Source organism: Caloenas nicobarica, chromosome 3 (genome assembly GCF_036013445.1).
Source record: "Caloenas nicobarica isolate bCalNic1 chromosome 3, bCalNic1.hap1, whole genome shotgun sequence".
NCBI lineage: Eukaryota > Metazoa > Chordata > Aves > Columbiformes > Columbidae > Caloenas > Caloenas nicobarica.
In genome coordinates, this window is record NC_088247.1 from 120597944 (window position 1) to 120619852 (window position 21909).

Here is a 21909-nt window from a genome sequence, read left to right on the forward strand (position 1 = left end):
GGTCAAGCTCATTGTTGTGTGGCCATCAGCTGGTTTTCTTCCCGATGAGTCCTTTCTCTCCATCGCTACCGGCGATGAACTCCTCCGGCACTATCTGCGCGCTGCTGGAGCGGTGGAATGTGCCTTCGCTGACCTGAGGCTGAAAAATCGCATCACCTGGTCCGCGGAGCCAGATTGTCCTGATGAGCAGTGACCCCAAACAAGCTCCCCGAGGGGCCGAGTGAAGCGAGTTGGTCCTCGCTCTGCGCTGGTCCCTGCTCTGTGTCCCCACCAGTCCTGCTCTGCCCTGAAGTACTGTCAGGCGCTTCAAAAAATACGTTCAGACCAACATGAGGGGTTTTTAGCAGCAAAAACAAGAATGTCATGAATTTTTAGAGTTGCTAGAAAAAGACTCTGTAAAGTGGCATTAGATGTCCTGTTAAAACCAAATTTTTAGGGTTCCTGGAGAGGTCTGTCCCCAAACAGGTGCCGATTCCTGGCCCGGGCTCCTTCCATTACCCCTTTTTGGGAAAGAGCAGAACATCTGCCAACATGTGTCACTTATAAATGCTATTTTAATAAAAAGTTCCATGAAACTCGAGTGGTTGGGTGGTTTCTTTTCCTGCTGCTGGCAGCCAGGTAAGGACATGGGGCCAGCAAGTGGCTCTTCTGCTGCGCTTTGAGTCTGTCAAAGCCAAACAGGTAATTTTAAAAGATTTTTGCCTGGAAAGGGAATTGCTCGTGACATCCCTGCACCTTTGCAACTAAGGTGATTATTTTTACTTAAAGTTGCATTTGTAGCACAATTGGACTTAAGGACTATTAAACTCCCCCAAAAGTATGTAAAGCTGTAATCCAGAGTTAAGATGTAAATGTCTCTACTCCAAGCTGCATTTTCTGTTTCCCAAAAATAAGATGGTCATAGTTGCACTTCCTTGTGAAATCAGACTTTTATTACATTGCACAGCTGAAAAACGGTAATTTGTTTAGAACATTCTAATAAAAGGAACAAAGTTTTCTAATTTTAAAAATAAAAAAGTTAAAATTTCTAACTCATTCAGAGCTGTTCCCATAGGAATTATTTTAACAGATCTCGGCATCTGTGTTTGTTCTATATAATACCAGTAGCCTGGAAAATGTGTGTGCTGAGGTGATGGTTCAATGGCCTCACTGGGGAACATGTTCCAGTGACAGTCAATGAGTTGCCAGCATTCTGGAAAAATAAGTGGTTTTAGTGTATTTCAGTGTAATTTTAAATATATAGAAAGTACTGAGTTGCCTGTCTGAAAGTTCTATAAAACTAAGTGTAACATTGGAAAACAAATCCATTCGGTTATTGATTCTGTGTTTTATTCTAAAAGCATCATTATGTTCTTGGAGTCTGCAATAAGCTTCTTAAAATTACCGCTTATTGATAACTTCTTCTTTTAGTTTTTCTGCAAGCATTTTCCTCTTCTGTAATAATTTTTGCTTCTCTTCTGACATTTCCTAAAAACAAAATGAAAAAATTGTAATGAAGTGCAAGGCTTCCTGGGACGTACCCTGATTTGTAACGCAAACTGCTAACGAACTCGTGAGCCCTTCGAACCCTCACGCTCTCCAGAGTGCTTTAAAAAAAGAGAAAAATGCATTATTGCATTTCTTGAGCAGTGGATCCCAGGATGTGGATCCATCTGCCTTTTTGCCACTGCACTGGACTGATCTTTTTGTGGGGACGAGCCTCAAATTCAACTGGTGCTGCTTAATTGTTCTGAAGTACCCCAATCAACAGTATTTTAGGCAAGTTCTGAGTGTAAAAAAAATGCTCAGCAACTCTGAGAAACACCTGAGGCAATAGAAGATGTTTGGGTTTAAGTAGATGCTCTGTAAAGAAGCGATTTTTTTTTTAAATTTTTTAAACCTTATCACATTGGTTTTTGTGGGTTTTAAAGTCTTATACTAGTTTCTTCATTTTTGCCAAGAGTTTTCAAGTGTTTCTTTTCATGTAAATGTAGATCAGACCTATCTGTGGCAAATGCATTGTCATATTAACCATAACAATAATTAACAAAAGAAGTTTGGGCTTTTTTTTTTTTTCCTGCTAAAGGCCTCTCCATTGGTTGAGTTTTATCCTGTCATAGCATTCTGGGGCTTTTTATGGCTGTACTTTCTTTTCCTGATAGGATTTACTTTTTGTTACTTCTGTTCCAGTGGTGATGGATAGAAATCAAGTATTTCTTCATTTCAAAGAGGCACAAAACTCTCAAGAGAACAAAAGAACCAAGCAAATTTGTTACATCTATTAAAGAAAGACTGCAAAAGTAAAATGTTTTCCCTATTTCAGCTGGAAAAAAAAAATCCCAGGGACTTAAGGGAGCCTAAACTATCAGTCAGAGATTAGGAGAAAACCAGTATTTTAGCCATCCATTAACTTAATCATGAGGATTTGGTGATACTGAAGCAAAATAATGTGAACTTAGTAAAGCTCTACCCTAGAGGCTTCTGCAGAAACAGTAACTTGAAAATACTCCCTCTCTGCTTATCCCACTTGTTTTTTTTAATCCTGCTACAATATTCAGCAACGACATTGACATCTTCATGGAAATCATCTGTGTTTTTTATAAAGTGGTCAGGATGATTCAAACGTGTGAATCTTTCACCTCTTTAGGAGACGATTCCTCCTTCTTCTGCTCCGTGGTTGGTGGTGCCAGGACGTTATTTCTTGACTCCTTCTTTGTAGCCAGCAGCAAATCTCGTTTTTTCTTTAGATAGTCCTCTCGCTGCTTCAGCTCCTGTTCTTCAAGTTCTGAGAAATTCTGCATTTTTTTTAAAATACATTTTGAAATTAATTTTTTGTATGCACGTTGTGTATTTGTGAGATAAAAGCATTTGCATCATATTTGTCTCCAAAATGACTAGCCGAAAAAAGTCCAAGTTCAAGTTTCAAGCTAGCGTTGTCTGCTGTCTATTATCAAGGGACAAAGGCTGAATTTGATTCTAAAACTAGGATGATGAGCTGAAATTCATGCAAATTAAACTGGTGAATACCATAAAACAGTGTTTGCACGCTGGTTGAAAAAAACCAAACCAAAACCAAACCAAAAAAAACCAACCCCACCTGATTACAATAAATGAAAATACACATTTAAATGTAACACTGTCTTAAATATATATTTAAAATGTAATCCGCTCTTTTTGCATTCTAGCTCTAGGTTTGGGGTTTTTTTCTTGTTCGTTTTCAACTTACAGGTCCCCTCAGCCCCGGTTTTGGTGCTGTGTTTGCTGAACCTTTTCCAGCTGCCGTTTTCTTGGCATCCTCTGTGCCCCGGGCGCAGGCCGGCCGGGGTGAGCTGGTGGTGCCTTTGTGCAACGCACGGACTGGTTTTAAGTCTTCCCTCCCAGATTTCTGCGATCCTTCTAAAGAGCAATTATATGTAGAAAACAATTGGAAAGAACAGAAATATACCAACTAAAAAAAAAAAAAGTATGTACATACCTCTCTGTATGTGTGTGCGCGCACATATATGCACCCATACATGCACGCATATAGTTTGCTTCTTGTCACCTAAGAATTTTCCTGCTTTCCTGAATGGGTCAGCAAGAAATTAAAATGAGTAACAAAAATCTGAACCAAAGAGAACAAGATTCAGCTTGGTGGTCTGACAACTCCTGTTGAATCAATCTTAAGTGGACTCTTCAATAGTCTGAAAATAGTCTCGTATTTCACGCTCAGCATTGCGCTTTCCCAGAAAATTACCTGAAGGCATTTTTGGAGTTTCTTCAGAAGGATCAGCTCCCTCAGTGGACCCCTTTGCTTTCACAGCTGCTCTCGAGTCTCCTGGAGAACTGCAGGTAACGTCTGCTGATTTAACTTTACCGTGTGCCTTAAGTTAAAGAGGAAACAAACAAAACCAAGAGTTAATTTCCTGGTGCTGTACTTCAGCGTTCAACCGTCACCGCTCTTCCACAGCGGCAGGCACTGGGAAAGAGGTTGAATTTGGTGGAATATCCCAACTGCCCAGGACTTGCACTCGGTAGCGCAGCTATTGGACCATCTGTACCTATTCTGGGTTTGAATTCAGGAGCGGGAATGGAAATAAAAGTGTCGACCTCTTGTAGTAGCTACATTTTGGTCTCCAGGGAGTTTCCTTTGTGAGTTGGGGCTGAAGCAGCAGTGCTTTCTCGTTTAAAAGTCAGTATTCAGCCTACAGTCCCAGCAATTTTTCTATCTCTTTCCAGGGAAGGGGAGGTTTAATGCCACATTTCCACTGTAGTTGATTTCAATTTATTTTTCTCAGTTGCTGAACGATTTGCAATTTAGCCCATCCCCGCTTACACTCAGTTGCCTTTCTACACGGTTTACTCTGCTGGAGACCAAGTGATGCTCTAACGCGGAGAGGATTTCTGCTCCTGCTGATTAGGTTCTGGCGGTATTGTGCAGACTTCACGAATAACTACACCGGCTATGAAGTGATCCTTAAGATTCCTGAAGGATTATGAATGCTGTAATCTTTGAGAAGCTTACACTTTGAAGTCTCTTTGATCATGACAATATTAGTAATTCAGATGTTCTCTGGGTCTGCAGGGTTGACATCCGTTGCCGGGCTTTCAGAATTCAGATACAGAAGAGGGAACGTGCTGATTCCAATGACTGATGGTTGATGGGATCATGTACAGCACCAGTGTCAATGGTACCACCAAGAAAAATGTACACAAAGGAGCAACCTTTCAAAAAGAAGCGTCAGTCGGCCCTTCCTGACAGACCTTTTATTTGCTTTGGGTGGTACCCACTGCCTTAAAGCGATACAGTTGGCACCCGGGACAGGAATATTGGAGTATTTCTGAATCACCAGCGCAACTCAGCTGGAAAGGTGAGATACTCACTTCTTCAGTCCTTTTCCTGTCTTGCTCTATTTCGTATTCTTCCTTCGATTTCCTGGAATGCAAAATATGAGTAAATACTCAAGACAACTTTAGTATCAGTGTCTTTTAGGTAAATTTAGCACTGCTTAAACATTTGAGGACTATCAAAACAATTACGGGATAATGTGAATTTGTTAGTGTCCAAAATAATTCCATAACTTAAGTGAAAATGCACTTAATAGAAATAAATAACTACGACAAACATACAGATCCCACCATCTTCAGCAGGATTTTGACAAGAACATTCGTGTCATCTGTGAGATGATGGCAGTTTCCTGGAAAAGGCTGGAAGAGTTAGGCCCTACATACTTTTTTTAATTCTAAAATAATGTATGAAGTAGGACTGATTCATTTTTTACCTGAGAACCTCCCTCAGTATTTTCATTTCTTCCTGTTCAATTTCACTGAATACATCAGAACCCTCGGTCAAACAATCAGGTAACACACCTATAAAAAAACCCAAAACAACAACACAGCAACATAAAGAAAATTATTTTGTACTCCATTTGGTATCCTTCTTCAGGCAGGGAGGAGAAATTAAAAAACAAAACCAACCAACCAAAAACAGCCCACCACACAAAACACATAATTCTTCCTCTCTGTAACCGTTTCCAAAAAGATTCCAGACCTTGGGCACCAAGTTGCTCGCAGCGAAAAAGCAAAGGTTTCTGAAAGTTTTGACCTCTAAGGGTGAAGCATACGCCATACTGTGCGTTGACCACTACCTGGCATTTCCTTTAGCCACGGCTAACTGAGCCATTTTCAAATGTAGCTCTTACATGATACTTGAAATTTAAAGAATATTCTCTTAAAAAAAATATATATATGTATGCAGTAAGAAGAAAAAACCACAATGGTAAAACTAAAGACATGGAAGGAAGGAGTGCAGATGAAAATAATTTCAGAAACACCACTCAGCTGTCACTGAGAATACAAGCCAAGGACTGGTATTGAAATCCTCGTCCAGCGAAATCAACTGACCGCTTTCCATTAACTTGAACTGAACCACTATTCTATGCTTACAAACAGGTTACATAGCCATCAAAAGAACACTAAAAAGGTGAAGAGAAGCAAAACCCCACATTTACCACTTCTTACCATTTCTTTCCTTAATGATCCTGATAGCTTGCAATTGCATTTCAATATTTTTCTGTACCATCATTGTTTTAAATAGTCTAAAATCCTCTGCTGCCAACACAGTTTGCAAAATGGCCTGTGGAGGGAAGATATGCACAAAGTTAAAAACCTCGGAGAAATCATAACCATCTCAGTCTGCTTGAAGTTATTTTAAGTTCTGTGGCGCATGTTTTTAATAGTTATATTTAATTCTCCTACCTGTCTATTTTTCCAGCCGTACAAGTTGAGTTAGTAGTCAAGAAAAGAATTTGATGGTTTGTGTCTTTAGGTCAACATGGCCACGATAATGTTATCACAAAACTTGGAGTGTTTCCCAGGGTAAGTTTACAACTGCAATTAATTTGACTTCCTGACCAAATTTGTAAGCTGGAGTGAGGAACCTGCTGACAAATACGCAGCTAAACATGGCAGAAACACCCTAAGCTTAGAGGTTTGGTTTAGAAAATAAGAAGCATAGAAAATGGATCTCAAAAGGTGTCCGACACCACAAAAATACCTGGTATTATTTTCAAGATGCTCATTTTTCTGCTCAAAGTTCATAATACAAACAAACACAATATGCTTCAGAAAATTACAATTTTAACAAGAAAACTTTTTGAAGTTTCATCTCCACCCCGCTACATTCATGAAAATATAAAGCTTAAAATTAAATCTCTATATTCCTAAACAAAATTTAAATTACCTGTGAAGTGTGTGTCTTTGCAAGAGGAGATGAAAAAGCTTCTTGAAACTTCTCTTCATTAATTCCAACTTCTTTAAGATAGTCTTCTAATAATCTCTCAACCTGTAACAAAGTATAAACCTTACTTTCTAACAGGTTTTTCCCTAAGAATCATATTATTTTTTTCATAATTGTGTATTCTTTTCTGCTGACAGTGTATTTTTCTGATATGTCAGGATTTATTTACTTTCATAAACTGTTCAAAATAAGCATTTTTATTGCTAAATTTGACTACTACTTAGTTTAGCTTCTCCAGTTTCCAAGCAGCTCACTTTTCTACCTTTTTCCCAGACTCCTGACTAGTATTCCTCATCATTTTTTGCCCTGTATGTAAAAGGCTTTTTGCCAGTCTCTGTGCCTGAAACCCTCCAAGGTCACAGCACAAATGGATGTTGGTCTGTATTTATTCAATTGATGCTTTTTAACATCAACTATTACCAAGCCTTGTTACAAAAAATTATTTTTGAAATCTGCATGCATTGGTTTATAGGTATTTTAACCACGCTCCAAAAATGTCCTGTTGTTTTTTTCTGATAACTGAAAGTTAATTCAAAACACCAGGCTCATTAGTGAATGAAATACAAGTTATACATGTTCTCAGACATTGCGCTGTTCATCATTTTGGCAAAAAAATGAAGATAATCAAGCTTATAAGCACAGTGTTTTAGCTAGCAGATATATTCATTTTAATGAAAAATATGTACCACAGCATAGGAGATATGACTGTATGTTAAAGTTTCTTTTCTACGTATCTGGTGTGTAAGCATAGAAATGCATACGACAACCATGACTCAAAGGATTTCTAGATAACGCTTATATCAGGCACTATTAGAAAATTCTAATTAACAGAGACGACACAATTAGAAGTTCATCTAAATAATACTTTAACATTTTATATTCTATTTCTTAGGAATCTACCACAAATAGTGAATAATGCTCACCAGAGCTTGGTACTCCTGGTAAATTTCTGTGTAAGACAATTTGCTTTCTTCTTCATCATCAAAAACTGGGGAGGAACAAACAAACAACACAGACACATTTTGGAGTTAGTGTACAAAGCACAAACCAACTTATGCCTTAAAGAGAAAGATTAACCTTTACAAGGTAATATATTTAATCATATGAAAATATAGGTCATTACTGCTAATAAAATATTTTTCCACACATTCAGGCTAAGCATGTACTTCTGGTCATTTAATGTAATTACATTTCATAATTTAATACTGGGAAAACCTATCTTCATCATAGAAGCTGATTTCCAGGCAAGTTAAGGATTCAGCAGATATGTACACTGAAAAGTAAGATTTAATATAAGAACTACCATGTGAACTTGTGTAAGGTTGTTCTAAGATGGCAGATGACAGAGAAAAGCAGGAAATTTCTCTCTCTCCATGTATTCACTTGAAGGATGTATTAATGACTTAAACCAAATTTTTTTAAATGCCATTCATTTAGTGAGAAGCCAAGGTGATGCAGGAAAATAAGACCCTCTCTGCATAAAACCAGATAACCCTCCAGACAAAATCTGCTGCACGTAAATTATTTTTTAATTACATCTACCCTGATTTAGACAAAATGAGCATCTATATAGTATAGGCCATGTTAATCGTACTCATATAAGTTTGTGCTAAGAACTCGACTGGAAATATCAAGCTAATGATCTCTATACTGCAGAATGGATGGAAGAAGCAGAAAATAAGAGAATCTGAAAACTAGGGCTTGGGGTTTTTTTTAATTTACATTTTTATCATGTCGACAACGAAGAGAGGTAATGTAAAACCTTGCAATTAAAGCAGAGGCTTAGAAATCAGCCTTCCTCAATCCCCTTCAAGATTAGCCACTACATGTTGGACAAGTCATTTCCCATGTGCTTGCTTTGAAGCCAGTGAGTGATTTATTCTTCGTGTATATACATATATATATATGACATGTCTGATAGAAGATAGTACTGATGTGCATAGAATTAGTCTAATTTCCAGGCAGATTTGGAGTGCCTTTTGGGAAGCACCTTTCCCAGCTGTGACAGCCCTGAGGCAATAACTCTGCACCTTGACAAGGTGTGATGCAAGGAGGCTGCTCCTAAACCAGAAAGTACTTGCATCACTTCCTAACGACCTACGGCGATGCAATGACAGAAATCTAACTAAACAGTTCAGGACCTCTAAATGAGCAAGGGAAACTTGATTTTCAAATGACATAATCTGGAAAACCAACATTTGCTTTTGATTCATTTTTGCACGAGAGATTTTTTTTTAAATGAAGGGATTTTGGAAAAAAAAAAAAAGGCTTTAAAAATATCTAGCAATGAATTCAAATGCCAAGGGGATGCTTCCAAGTCCTTCTCGTCCTCCCAGAGCTGCAGGACAGCGTGGAAAGCCGAGTGGAAAGCCTGCACAAGCTGCTCTCTGTTCTCGGGCTCCGAGCAAAAAGAGGATGAAGTGAAGTGCCAAGCAAACAAGCTGCGGTCAGCGGCCCCTCCAGTTCAGTGGCATTAATGAGCACTCTGAACCCAGACCTTGGATTTTCTTGAGCCAGGGCTCCTAAATCACATAGTGATTTACAACTATTGTCAAACTCATCTAAGTCCAAATGATGTTTTAATTAATACCTTGGAACATCTGAGTAACACTGAAAATCCTTCTCTTCTTAAATACATACCCAGGGATTTAACTTCAGTTTCACAGCCACATTAAGGGAAATTAATCAAGCCACAAGAAATTAATCAAGTCCCCAGAAAGCGGGAGAAGCAGCAAACAATTATCAATAGATAGAAAACCATTAGGATCATTTTTAAGTTGAAGTGCAAGGACTTGCCCTAACTCCAGTTCTTACATACACTTGCACATACATGGGTATTTCTTACATAGCAATTGCCAAAGCATTGTTAATCAAAATGTTGCTTATTTGCTTGTTCAGCCCAAAGACTGAAGTTCTGAGAACAATAAGAATTCTGTTCTGACAAAATACCTCAGTAAAAAAAAAAAAAAAAAAAAAACAGAATCAGCACAGTGTATTTATGGAAAGGAAAAGCAAACAGCACAGATACCTGCAACTAAAACTTCACATTTCTTTAACTGTGCTTCTCAGCAACCCTGGCATTGCATTTACACTTCTTTAGCCTTTTCTTTTTTCTCAATAGCTTCTGAGAGTTGTCCAAGAGCACTCTGTAGCACAAATGAGCCTTGGAAGATCATTTACTGCAAGTGATTTCTCTACTTTCTTCCTCTAACTTCTGTAGAAGTGCCCATTACATAAGCCAGTCTCACCCTCCATGGAAATGTACGGAGGTTTTATAAATCTTCTTACTGCCAGTAAATACCCCTCAACCTTCTAAAGAGAGCTCACTGCTCCAGAGAGGGATAAGCAATTCCCCCGAGCCCTAAACCCAGACCCTTTGCATAACAATAAAAATGCTTGACCAGCCTCAAGTTTGGGCAAAACTTCCAGCCTAGATTTCTCTGTAGCTGCAAAAAGTCTGGCAGCTTTACCTCTCTCATTTCCCAGTACGCCAGAGCACGGTGCACGTCCTCACAATGATCCTGCCTCACGGGAAGCTTGGGAAGGGCGGAAACTATTTGGGATAGCAGAGACACAACTTGTTTAGAAGCTGTGATGTGAATCAGACGTGTGTCTGCTTCACTGAACATGATATAAAACATTCCCCTCCCGCAGCAGGACAGAGGGGAGGAAGGAGTAAGCGCAAGTGGGTAAACTCATAAATAGTAAGAACCATTCTGCTTTGAGTTTGATATTAGTAAGTCTCTAGAAATAAAATGTATTTGGAAGCCATGACTTCAGTATTTTAAAGTTATTAATGGATCCTACATCCTGTCAAGTGATACTAAAGGACACATTTCATTCATAGTAGCCACAGAAAGTCATCCTAAAGTCTATAGCAACGTGCTTTAATACTTCTGATATGCGAATGTCTGCAGGCTGGGTAGGATCGCAGGCCAAATGCTTTTTTCAATAATCACAAAAGAAAGCTTCCTTTTTTTTTTTTCTAAAGGAGTTAGGTAATGCCTTCAGACTTGCCCAAAGTATAATCATTTTGCTACCATAAGGATCCAGGTGTTCTTCAACAGCAGAAGATCTGCTCTTTAAGTAGCAGAACTACTTTAGCTACATCTCTGCTGAAGAAAGTCTATTTTCTCTTTTCCTCACTACATATGTACACCTATGCAGGTTTCCTCGGGCACCTTTACACAGAGCTACAGGTGCATCCCAGTTCTCCCCCTCACTGCCTATTCTTCCAGTTTACTCAGGCTGCTCCCCAAATTATTCCATGATTCACTCAGCTCGCTCTTGAGGAAGAAAAGCTGCTGAGCTGAACTCATGCACAGGGCCGCCTACAAACATAACTGATAACTGTTGCCTCTTTAGTGCAGGCTATAATTTTTTGAGAGGTACTAATTTACGGTTTCTCATCTATTAACTGCCAATGTTCACAAAATTGCAGGAACTGAACTTTGGGCCTTCTACTCTTCTGTCCTGCTGGCCAGGCAGCAATTTTAATGGTACCGTCCAGTTTCCTAAAGAGAAACATCTAGCTGTGGAAAAGTACTAAAGGCCTCCACCTGCTCTCCAGCCACGTCAGGGTGTTACGCGCAGCGGTACGAAGAACTCGCTTGGGTGTCATACTGTAAGCTCATGCCATAATCCCCTGTACGATCTAATGAATGCTAATTGCCACATCTTGAAAAATCGCTTGCTCAGGAGAGCCGGACTTTCCAAGGGCGAGGCAGCCTGTCCCTAAACACGGAGCCAAAGCGCAGCCTATGGCCGGGCAGAGCCTGCCGAGCGCTCGGTGGGGATCCCCGGGCACCCCGCGGGGCCCCGGGCAGCGCTGCCCGCACGGAACCGCGGCTGGTGCGGGCAGGGAGCGCCCCGCACGGAACCGCGGCTGGTGCGGGCAGGGAGCGCCCCGCCCGGTGCCCGCGTCCCCTCGCCCCATCGCGTCCCCCCGGCCCGGCGGCCTGAGCCGCTGCGCAGCCCCGCCGCTCACCCTCGCACTTCTGCTCCATGAACTCCAGGATGGGGATGGACCAGGCGGGCCCCTGCAGGAACCCGGCGATCGTGTCCACCACCCACTCCACGTCTCCCTCCTCCTCCTCCGCCGCCATGGCCGGGGCCGCCGCGGGAGGAACGGGACGGAACGGAACGGAACGGCGCGCCCGTCGCTGCGGCAACCGGCGTCACGGGGCGGGGCACGCACGGCACACGGGGAGCGGAGGGACCGGCCCGGCCCGGCCCGGCCCGTGGGGAGGTGCGGGCTGTCCGCGGGAATACGCGGGCGCGGGAGAGCGTGGGACTGAAGCCGGGGTGGGCGGTGATCGCTGAACGCCGCTCCAGGGGGAGGATGTTGGGGGAGCGGTTGCCCAGCATCCCCCCGGCCTGATACACGCGTGCTCAACAGTACTGAGAGTGTAACGAAACAGTAACTCATCGCAATGCTCGGTACCCGTCTCACAGTGCACGGGAAGGGTTCCCCAGCCACGCTGCGGCTTCCCTGGCGCTGGGGAAAATGGGGATGTGATGGGACAAGGCCTCGAGGAACCTCATCCCAGAGGGCCCTGTGTCCTCCAGAGATCAACCAGTTATGTTATAATCCTTCTGTCATTCACAGTTTTACAGTATAGTAAAGGTTGGGCTTATACATTCGGTTTCTATAACAACAAAGATGTGGAGGATGATCCTGGATGATGGAAAAATCTCATTAACCCGTATCTTATCATGCAGAGAGCTGTGGCACTGCAGAGCAAACACTAACTCATGGTCCTCATCCTACTGCTCCAGTTCCAGGTACCTGAACTTAAAATGTTAAACCGCTCATCAAAATAAAACCCAACCACCAAAACTCTCCTAAGGGTATTTATCCTTTTCTAACTCTATCCTCGTTGGAGGTTTTTTTATGCAAGCGAGGAACAAGTACCGTGGTCATCCCAGTTAGTTACATCAGGCTCTATTGTTCTTGCTCAAGAAAAACTTGCAGACATTAATGAGTTTTACCTGCATAAAGATTCGGTGCTGAGTTTTATGTTTCTCCTCCTTTGAATTAAGTAGGTAAAAACCCGTGGCCAACATATGCTTGGAAACTAAACAGCAGCAAACATTCAGATACAACTTCTCAAAAAAAGCAGCGTGTACTTCAAGGCGCAGGATGTTTTATACATCATACCAGAGAGCTCACGATGTGCACCTCACTTAGCTTAGAATTAATTTGAAATCTTGAGAGCCTCATAATTTCTCTGATCGCTACAGATACTGAGATTGTGACAAAGAGGTCATAATGCAAACCCAATTCTGTTCTTTGCATCACACGCCTTTGAATCGGTGCACATAGCTGTATTATATGACATGGCAAAACTGTCTGGCTTTTCCTGCTAGAAAAATCTGCTTATTCTTTCAGCATGGGTACTCTTATTTTTCACTTTGTTGCGTGACATTTCAAGCATTTCATCACAGTTACAAGAAAAATTGCTAGAGTAATGAATGTGAGGGAATTCTGTCCGCTATAATCAAAGCCGTTTTGTCACCTCATATGAAACTGCCCAGTGTTATTATGTTCTGTTCTTAGATGTTAGGGGGAACACTCAAGTTAGTGTTTTAGTTGTTACTAACACAAGATGGAGCAGGAAATGCTCTCCTGTCTGACTCACAATAGAGCTATTACTGCTTAATTTTCCGCCTTCTCTGTACGAGTTATTATACGATATCAGACATTTTGACGTACTCTTGGTTCATTGCCTTATATATATACTGCCAAGCAAATTTTGTCAGGCCTTCCAGTCTCTGGATACCGCTGAATTCTTTATGTCACTACCCAATTCTTTTCACTTCCAGTAGGTGTCAGGTCCTAAGGAAATTTATAGGATAGGCAGCCCGAGTGTTATCTGTGTGAGGTTTAGTATTTGAAAAAGTTATAAGTATATCCATGCACCTAATTTTTAGTTTATTGCTGACAGTCAAAACTAATGAATTTGAAAAATAAAATGAAAAAGAGGCAAACAGTGAAGTAGAATAAGCTTTTAGCTATTGGCAAAGCAAAGCTTGTGTTTACATCACCTTTAATTTCTTCCTTTTAGTCTTTTCAATTATAATTTTGTTGATGTTTGAGCAATTTTGAGGATATTGGCAAAGCTCCAATACCTAGATTTATAGTAATAGTAAACAGTCTGATTATTACTCTTTTCTTAGGCTTTAATTCTTCCATCCACCTAATTTGTAATACCTAATAAACAGCCTTACAACTGTAACAACTATGAATATTTTCACTTTAGTAAACCTAATACAACTTTTCCGATTTGTTTTTATAAGTTTTCATTTGAGAGGGATTTTTTTTTTAGGGAATAATTACATCTCTGAAAGGAAATTCCGGTCTTGTTTTATAAATCTGACCTCAAAGAGAACCTTGATCTCAAGCAGCCTTCTGGAAATCTGTGGTGCAAAGGCCTTTTTCTTCATGGACACCATGGGCCTGTCGAGCAGGAGCAGACCGTGAAAACTTGACCATGAGACCATGTTACTTTAAAAAACTTTAAATAGGTTTCAAGATCAAATTATGACTTGTTAAGGCCTCTAAAGTTGTGCAGCTCATACATTTTTTTTAAGCTGTCGTTTTTACTCCAGCAAAACACAAACTGTTCTGCAAACTGCAGGCCAGAAGGTTTATTCGTACCAGTATGTCATGGGAAAATGGGCAGATCCTCTCACGTCAGTGGCGTAGCTCCCTCGAGTATTAGTTTGAAAGGTTAAGCCTTATGACTCCAAGCTTGCTTGCTCAGATTGACATGCGTACGTGCGTGCGCCTTCTCTTCATCTTCTGTCTGACCCCTGCAGAGAAAAGCAGTCAGTAGCCGGACGATTAAAGAGTAGCACATTGCTTTTGTTTGGGAATTCAGTCAAGATTTGCTTCCTGACTACCCAGCTACAAAATATTTAGTATGAGAAAAAAGAAACCATTGGAGTCTGCTTTACGGCTGATGGGGGTCTGCTTTATGGCTGCAAGACAGCTCTTCCAAAATAATCAATATAAAACAGCAGCAAACACTTCTACTAAACACTATCTTCTTACATGTATTTTGACTCACGGGGCAAACATTATAGTCAGAGCTAAAGCTCTATGTCCTGTTTATCGTACATAGGTCTCGTGTGAATGTCAACATACATAGTCCCTGGTAATTTCTTGCACATATTTTTCATTGTCGTCTTTTTTTTTTTTTCTACACAACAGCACATGCAAAAATATATTAAAAATGTTAAGTTCACATTTTTATTCTTCTTTATTTTTCACCAGGAAGAAATTGAGTATGTTCTAGCAAGTGTGGGGGGTTATGCGCACGATTTAACATGCAAAAGTTAAAACACTCATCAGTCTGGTTTCCTTTGCAGTTCCTTACTGACGGGTGTTTTGTCAAATAGTGTACTTCAGCGACATCATTGTACTTTAGTCAAAGCTCAAACAGAAGTGAAGTTGGTTCTAAGGAACGCAAACACATTGAAGAAGTGCTTAAGGTCAAATAAAGATTCCTGAGTTATCTTCGTTTTCCTCCCCTTAGGGATACTAAACTCCTGCAGGAACTTCTAAACATCTTCCTATTTAGGTCATTTGCTTTTGTGTCATAAAGCTTGTCTTTTCTCTTGTGATTTGAATGTTTTATATAAAGGTAAGGCTGTTTCACTAGAAACCATCCTGCATTGGGTACCATTCGTGAAAGAATCCTGTTGTATTTTTCAACTGTCTTCTCCAATGAAAATGTCAGAAATGACAACTGAATATTTTTTGCCAAGAAAGGTTGGACCAGATGATCCTTGTGGTCCCTTCCAATCTGGGATTCTGTGATTTTATTAGAAATGAGCAGACATTTATTATTAAGAAACCACTTGACCCTGCTGACTCCAAACCCCCTAACTCTCTTTTTAAGAACTGTTATAATTAATATATTAAGCTTTTTACATAATGATAATTATGCTTCTTAGTTACATTATCTAATCTTAAAAGCATCTAAAGTGCGCAACATCTAATGCTTTCACCTTATAATTTGTGGAAATAAGTAAAAAAGTACTAAAGTACTAAAAAGGACAATATTACTTATTTCTTCCCTTTTCTATTTTTATTTATATACATGCCACAAACTGTAAACTGTGCACATTTTACCCACACATTTATCCAAAAGTCCATCCATTTGATTTCAGGTATTTTCCCAAAGCTAGTTTTGTTCTTCATTTACCAAAAATAGGACTTATTCACATATATACATGTATACTTTTCATAGGGATTTTCTCCACGCATTGTCTAAGTATTTTAGTAGTATTTCAGTAACTACTCTAGTACTTTCACCATTAATTTTCCTGTGGTGTCTGCACATCTTGAATTCTAAAAAGCCTTCTAACAATTTAGATTTTTCTGTCCAGTTTCAGTGATGGTTATTGAGGGAAGATAAACTAGGGCAAGGTGAACTCTATGGTTTGATTTGAAGCCTGTGAGCTTTGTTATTCTAATCTCTTCTGGCATAGAGCTCTGCAGCCATGAGCAAATTAAAAAAAAAAAAAAAAGAAAAAAAAAGAAAAGAAAAAAAAAAGAGAAAAAGCCCTGTCACCTTCATTCTGAAGCAGACAGTTTCATTGAACCAGGAAAGGCAGCATGGGAAGCCCGTCTTCCTGGAAGATGGAAAATGGAAATAAGAAACTCCATCCTAAAGCAGAGGAAACTTTCCTGAATGTTTTATCTAAATCGAAGATTTGAACAAATGGATATCTTCTGGTTGTTTCAATGGAAAATTAAGAAACACTTCTCTGAATTGTTAGAGGGTTCCTCTGGCTGATGCTGGCAGCCATGAGTGGAGGGAGAAAGGGATGGAAGCTGGCACACATGGAATTACAGCCAGAGGCAAAGAATGGAATCAAAGAGTAGTTCACCCTGCAGTTGTGACACTTCGCTGTTTTAGAAATCAGGCAAAATTGCCCAGGCTAATGCTTTCACTGCTTTTATACTACTCCAATATTCCAGTCTAAAAGTTTAAAAATGTGTGTAATTATGGCCAAGTCTAAATCTAAATTCCAGAAGTACACGGAGTTGAAGCTGACTGCTGTTGTAAGAGTTCTAAGCATTTTTAAGTGTTTCATTCGTCTCATGAGCAGCACCTCTTTTTTACAAGGGTTACACTTGGTCTCATTGTTCAGCCAGTAACTGATCTCAGGCATTCACAAAATTGGGAAATGTTCCCTGTGACTCTTCATTCTTAATTACAAATTAAGACATGACCCTTAATTAGACTACATGTGGAAGAGCTTCCCTGCCATCCCGGAGTTCAGAAGTGTCTTCCACTGTCCTGCTGTAACCAGGAGGGCTGTGTCGGTATCTTTTATTTACCCATCATGATAGAAAGACGTGGCATACATTCTAATCTTGTGTTTAGAAGCTGTCAAATAACTTGAAGAGTTCAGTACATTTCCCAGTAGATAAAATTGATTTCAGCTGATTTGTCCCTATTGCCAGGGCCCTGGGTGCACCTTAATCCCCATTTCCAGCCTCACCTGAGCCTCTCCTTGCTCTGCTTCCCCATCTTGTTGGCCCCAGAGTCCCATTTGAGCTTGCCCAGGGCTTGGCCACTGTTGCTGGAGCTCTGCTGTAGGCAGGTTTGTGGTCAGTCCAGTCTCTTGCTGCTCCTGAGGTGCAGCAGGTGCTCCTGAGGACTTTCTGCTTCTGCTCATTGTCTAAGGTTTGGGTTTTTTTATTTGGTGACAGGACCTGTAACTATCACCGATTTTGCTCTGCTTGGCTGCTGCAGGACTGTACCCTGTTCCCACACCCTGGTTGGTAAGGTCTGTGTCCCTCCTTGTGTTGTTACTGCCCTGACTCCTCTGGAGTAGCTCTGCTTTTGCTGCTCTCTATATTTTAGATGCATCTGAAGTAAAAATCTAAGCAAGTCTACTGTAATCTTTGGTCTTGTGAAAGCCTTTCACAAATATGGTACCTCACAAACACAGCATTATTCCTTATGAAATCTTCAGAAGGGCTTTACCCTTACAAGTCAAATATACTGTGCAAGGGTTTTCAGGCTTTATTCAGTGTTGAAAATGGCCATCAGTCATGTTATTTCATGAAGGGAACTGTTCATTGCTGCTGTGCAACTAGAAGTAGATTAGAGCAGAAAGTGAGTATGTAACAGAGGCTACAAGGTCAGTGACAGTGCCAGAATTCTTCAGATGGTGCAAACGTTCTTTTTTCCCCCCTCAGAAGGGCAAAATATAAACTTCTTTATAGTTCTACTCTCATGTCTGTCAGTTCTGTATGATGCACGTTAAGATGTCTTTTACACAGTCTAATCTGTGTAAGTATTTGGGTTTGGAGCATTAGTTTAGCTTTGAAGTGAATTTCCAGGCTGTGCACTCACTGCATGTACATTTGGTTTAGTCTGCTAGAAGGTTTGTCACAGCTGAGCACCAAATACTCATCACTTTCTAAAAAGTTCCAAGACAATGGCTGGTCTTGGGCCAGCTTTGAACCATGTGTGATCTGGTTCAGGGGGACCAGCTGAAAGTGGCTTTTAGCTGAAACTCTTGAACAGCATACATGCTTGTTTGTGGCACTGTCTACTGATTTTATTTTATTGTACTAAATTAATAACTAATACAGCCTTAGGTTTAGTCATAGTCTACACTGTTAACCTTACCGACAACACAATAATGTCCTTCAGAGCTGACAGACGCATGACCGTGGTTTTGATTTTTCCTAACTAGAAAACTTACGTTCATAACTGCTTTAAGAGAAGAAAAATTGATCTAAGTTGACTTAACTTTCATTCTGCCCCATGTTCTAATCTGAAGAATGTAGGAATAAATTGCCAGATGCTAGCGCATTTTTCTCATTGCAGAATAAGAGTAGGAAAAGTTCAGGGAACATGACTGCCACAAGTCCTTGACAATAATAGTTAAAAAAAAAAATAATCATAGCCTTAGAAGCTGTATATGGATTTTTGGGAAAGATCTTATTTGGTTTTGAGGTTGCAAAACTTTCTCTACAAGTCCCAGATCCCTTTTTTGAATCTCTAACATCTTCAGCCAAGTGTCACACAAGCTAAGCGGAAAGATTTCTATTACATACCAGCTAGTTTCATTTTCTCTTCGGTTTTTAGCAATTTAGTGAATATGCACTTCATTTTTAGAACTTCCCTTAAAAAAGGCTCCTCGTTATTAGGATTACTGAAGTGTTACCTGAGGATATCTGGAGAGTGAAACTAGAATAGATCTGAAGGCTGCCCAGCCTTGGAGTTTCTTCGTCTGCATAGTGCAAGGAAGAATCTTACATACAGTTGTTAGGGACATGAGTTTGTTTTGAGCCATTCGGCCTTACCGCAGGGCTTGGCTTTCAAGAAGGCATTTAGTACTGCACAGACAAAAGCGCTGGTCTGGGGGCTCTTTGGAAGAATCTAAGTGGAGTTTGCATTTCTGATTTTTATTATCCACATGTTTCAGTTGCCCCCAAGAACTTTGGCTAATTGCACTGTATTGTTGATCATAAAAGCCATGAAAAACAAAAAAGACAATGCATTAGAGTGCTTCACAGAAACTGTGCTTTATAATTCTGAAACAGAAAAAAAATCAATTAGATATACAAGAAAGAAATATTTCAGTGGAGATACAGATAGAAGTGGTTTGTATATAACATATTCTGTCCTATCTCATAGTTTTCAGATGTATAGAACTTGTAGCAAGTCAGGTATTGGAAGAACGATGCAAATTAGATTAGCAAATTACATATACATATGCATAACTTTATCCCATTTGCCGGTGTGTGTTATCTGTCTTCCAGATGTAGGAGAGATCCTGTGCTGACAATTAATGCTCAGGCTGTGGCAGCCCGCAGTTGTGATTAAGCCACGTGGAAGTTCAGGGTGACACAAGAGCGTCAGGGTGACTTTTCTGGAGATCCGAGCAAAGCTCATAAATTACAGTCTCCTCACACTACCACATCAGCTCTCGTCACTGTTGCAACCGGCCTCCCAAAAGCTTGCAGGTTTGATGGGCACTGGTCAAGAAGGTTTTTAAGAGGCTCTCCGGTTGCTGAAGGCAGTAGATGGAAACAGTGTTCCTAGTTCTGCTTTTCTTCCCACTTTTAATGTTAAACCTCTAAGTTTTTAAGTAGGGAAAAGCTACGCTGTTATTCTGCTCTGGCAAGATTTACTTGTGAGCCAACATTACCCACTACAGACAGACAATGGCAGGTGAGGGGAACGATCTGATTCTGGCATCACTGGAAAAGATTTGCCACCATAGACAGCACTCTGAAGAATAATTGTGTTGCTGTCGTGTTGTTACCTCACTCTTACTCTGATATTTCCTTTTTATTGTCTGCTAAGGTTCCACCTAATCAGGCTTGTGCCAGAGGCTCTGTCTGGAGTAGAGGGAGCAATGAGGCTGTGCTGTTGGCGGCCAGGAGCTGCTGAGCACTATTTCCTTCAATATGCAAACACTACTGCCATACCCGTGCATGTGAGAACAGGAAGGCAAAATAAAGCAGAGCTGGGAGATGAAGAGTGGAGCCTTTCACAACTTTATCAACAGACTAAATGAAAGTAGAATAAGCAGGGCTGCTTGTGTTCCCTACTTGGAGGATAGACTGAGTGTAGAATTCCATGCATGGCTTTCATTAAGCTTTCTGTAACTTTTCATAGTTGATTTTCATGAAAGCACCATCAGTTATTTATTAAGTAGTTTAAATTTGTGGACTATGTATTCAGGATATGGGATTTTTACTTGTCCTTTAATGAAAACTGTGCTTTTATAGAACATTCCTTATCAAATGATGCTGTGTGTAACTTTATGGATTATTTTGTGACTGTATCATGGATTACCTTACAGTAGAACTCAAAGCTGGGATCTATTCTGTCATTGCATAGGATTTATTTCACCTGATGTATGTCTTACTCCTGCTTTTTTAACCTTATAAAACTTCCTAAGTATGGCAAGCGTATAAAACTTCTAAACACTCTTGACAAAGGTGTAAACAAAGCAGGCTGTTTAGGTTTTGTAGAAAACAGACAGGAAATGAAGTTAAATGAGTGGCACAAAAATTAGTTATTTCAAATTAGTGTTAAAAATGGAAGGCAGACAGTGTGAAGTTCTTGGTGCATACAGCTTTTTGCTGTGGCCTTTTCTTTCTAGTCCTAGTTCTACTTTTTCAAGGGGTAAAAGACTAAAAGCTACCCTGCTTTTCGGGTGGAGGGATGAGAGGTCAGCTGCTAGCTTTTGTTTTCAGTAGCCTGTAGGTAGAAAAGCTGATTAGACAGTCTTTGAGATAAACTGCCATTCCTAATGTGAAGAGGCTTCGAGGATCTTCTAAGACCAGGCTTATAATTCCTTCCCTCTTCGGTGTCTGTTTGTTTTGAGGGAGTGAGGTGGGGAATGATATGTGCTTACAATGCTTTCTTAGGTGGCTCCTGATACTGGGATACTACTACGCACAAGGTTCCTCAGAGCTCAGTGTCTGTTCTTGGGATATTTGCCATGGCTGGCTGTAGTAGACAGCTCTCAGCAAGGTTCTAGGATGTTCTGCTGTTTTGCGTATGCCCATGGTGAGCTGGCAAGCGGGGCTTTGAGGCTCATGGGGTGAAGCTAATCCAGGCTTTTGCACTCTTGCAGAATCCTGGCAGGACTTCAGGCCATGAAGAGAGTTGGACGGAGTACAAGGGTTGCGGGGGGAGATTAGAAATTGCATTTGAGACTCTGCTGGGAGTCTTAATACTGGTAATGTGTTCAGTGTGATAAAGTAGAAAAAGTGCTTGTTTGGGAAAGCAGATGAGACCAGCAAGATACATTTTGGTGCTGCAGATCAGAAGACTCCTTCCTGACACTTTACTTGGCTAAACAGGCTTAGCTCACTATTTTTGAGCAAACAACAAAGCAACTCTGCATTGTAGTGCCAGAGCAGTAATAGAGCACTTCCTGTACTTTAAATTCGATTTTACATTCCCTGCAGAAATACACATGGTTTTCACTGAAATAAATACAGTTTAGCATGTTTGGTATTAATATTATTGGCTCCTTGCAGTTTGTATGCATTTTTGTGCCAGAAAAATTTTATATGAGAAAAATGTGTCTTGAAAGCTTTTGTACAGATGAAATGCAATACTTTTTACTTGGAAAATGCCTCCAAAAGGCCTCATGTT

The 21909-nt window shown here is 40.4% G+C and overlaps 1 protein-coding gene across 2 annotated transcripts; it reads right to left on the reverse strand.

Moving 5' to 3' along the window:
* Window positions 1–910: 910 nt before the first annotated feature.
* Window positions 911–11925, reverse strand: CFAP36 (cilia and flagella associated protein 36). 2 transcript variants are annotated; one of them, XM_065631906.1, is made up of 11 exons: window positions 11745–11925; window positions 7681–7745; window positions 6701–6802; window positions 5980–6094; window positions 5241–5328; window positions 4843–4894; window positions 3716–3842; window positions 3206–3375; window positions 2619–2774; window positions 1385–1467; window positions 911–1192 (listed from the first exon to the last, which is right to left on the reverse strand). In XM_065631906.1, exons 1-11 carry the CDS (start codon window positions 11860–11862, stop codon window positions 1174–1176), a joined length of 1095 nt encoding a protein of 364 aa, XP_065487978.1. In that variant the 5' UTR covers window positions 11863–11925; the 3' UTR covers window positions 911–1173. The 2 variants fall into 2 exon arrangements, with proteins under 2 accessions (XP_065487978.1, XP_065487979.1); XM_065631907.1 differs by having other exon boundaries at window positions 911–1467.
* Window positions 11926–21909: the final 9984 nt, after the last annotated feature.

Excerpts from the sequence above, each read along its gene's own strand:
- CFAP36 (XM_065631906.1), bottom strand. The coding sequence starts at position 11,862 with ATGGCGGCGGAGGAGGAGGAGGGAGACGTGGAGTGGGTGGTGGACACG. Across the intron at positions 7,746-11,744 it reads CATGGAGCAGAAGTGCGAGG|TTTTTGATGATGAAGAAGAA; the intron begins GTGAGCGGCGGG and ends GTTCCTCCCCAG. Across the intron at positions 6,803-7,680 it reads ACCAGGAGTACCAAGCTCTG|GTTGAGAGATTATTAGAAGA; the intron begins GTGAGCATTATT and ends ACTTTGTTACAG.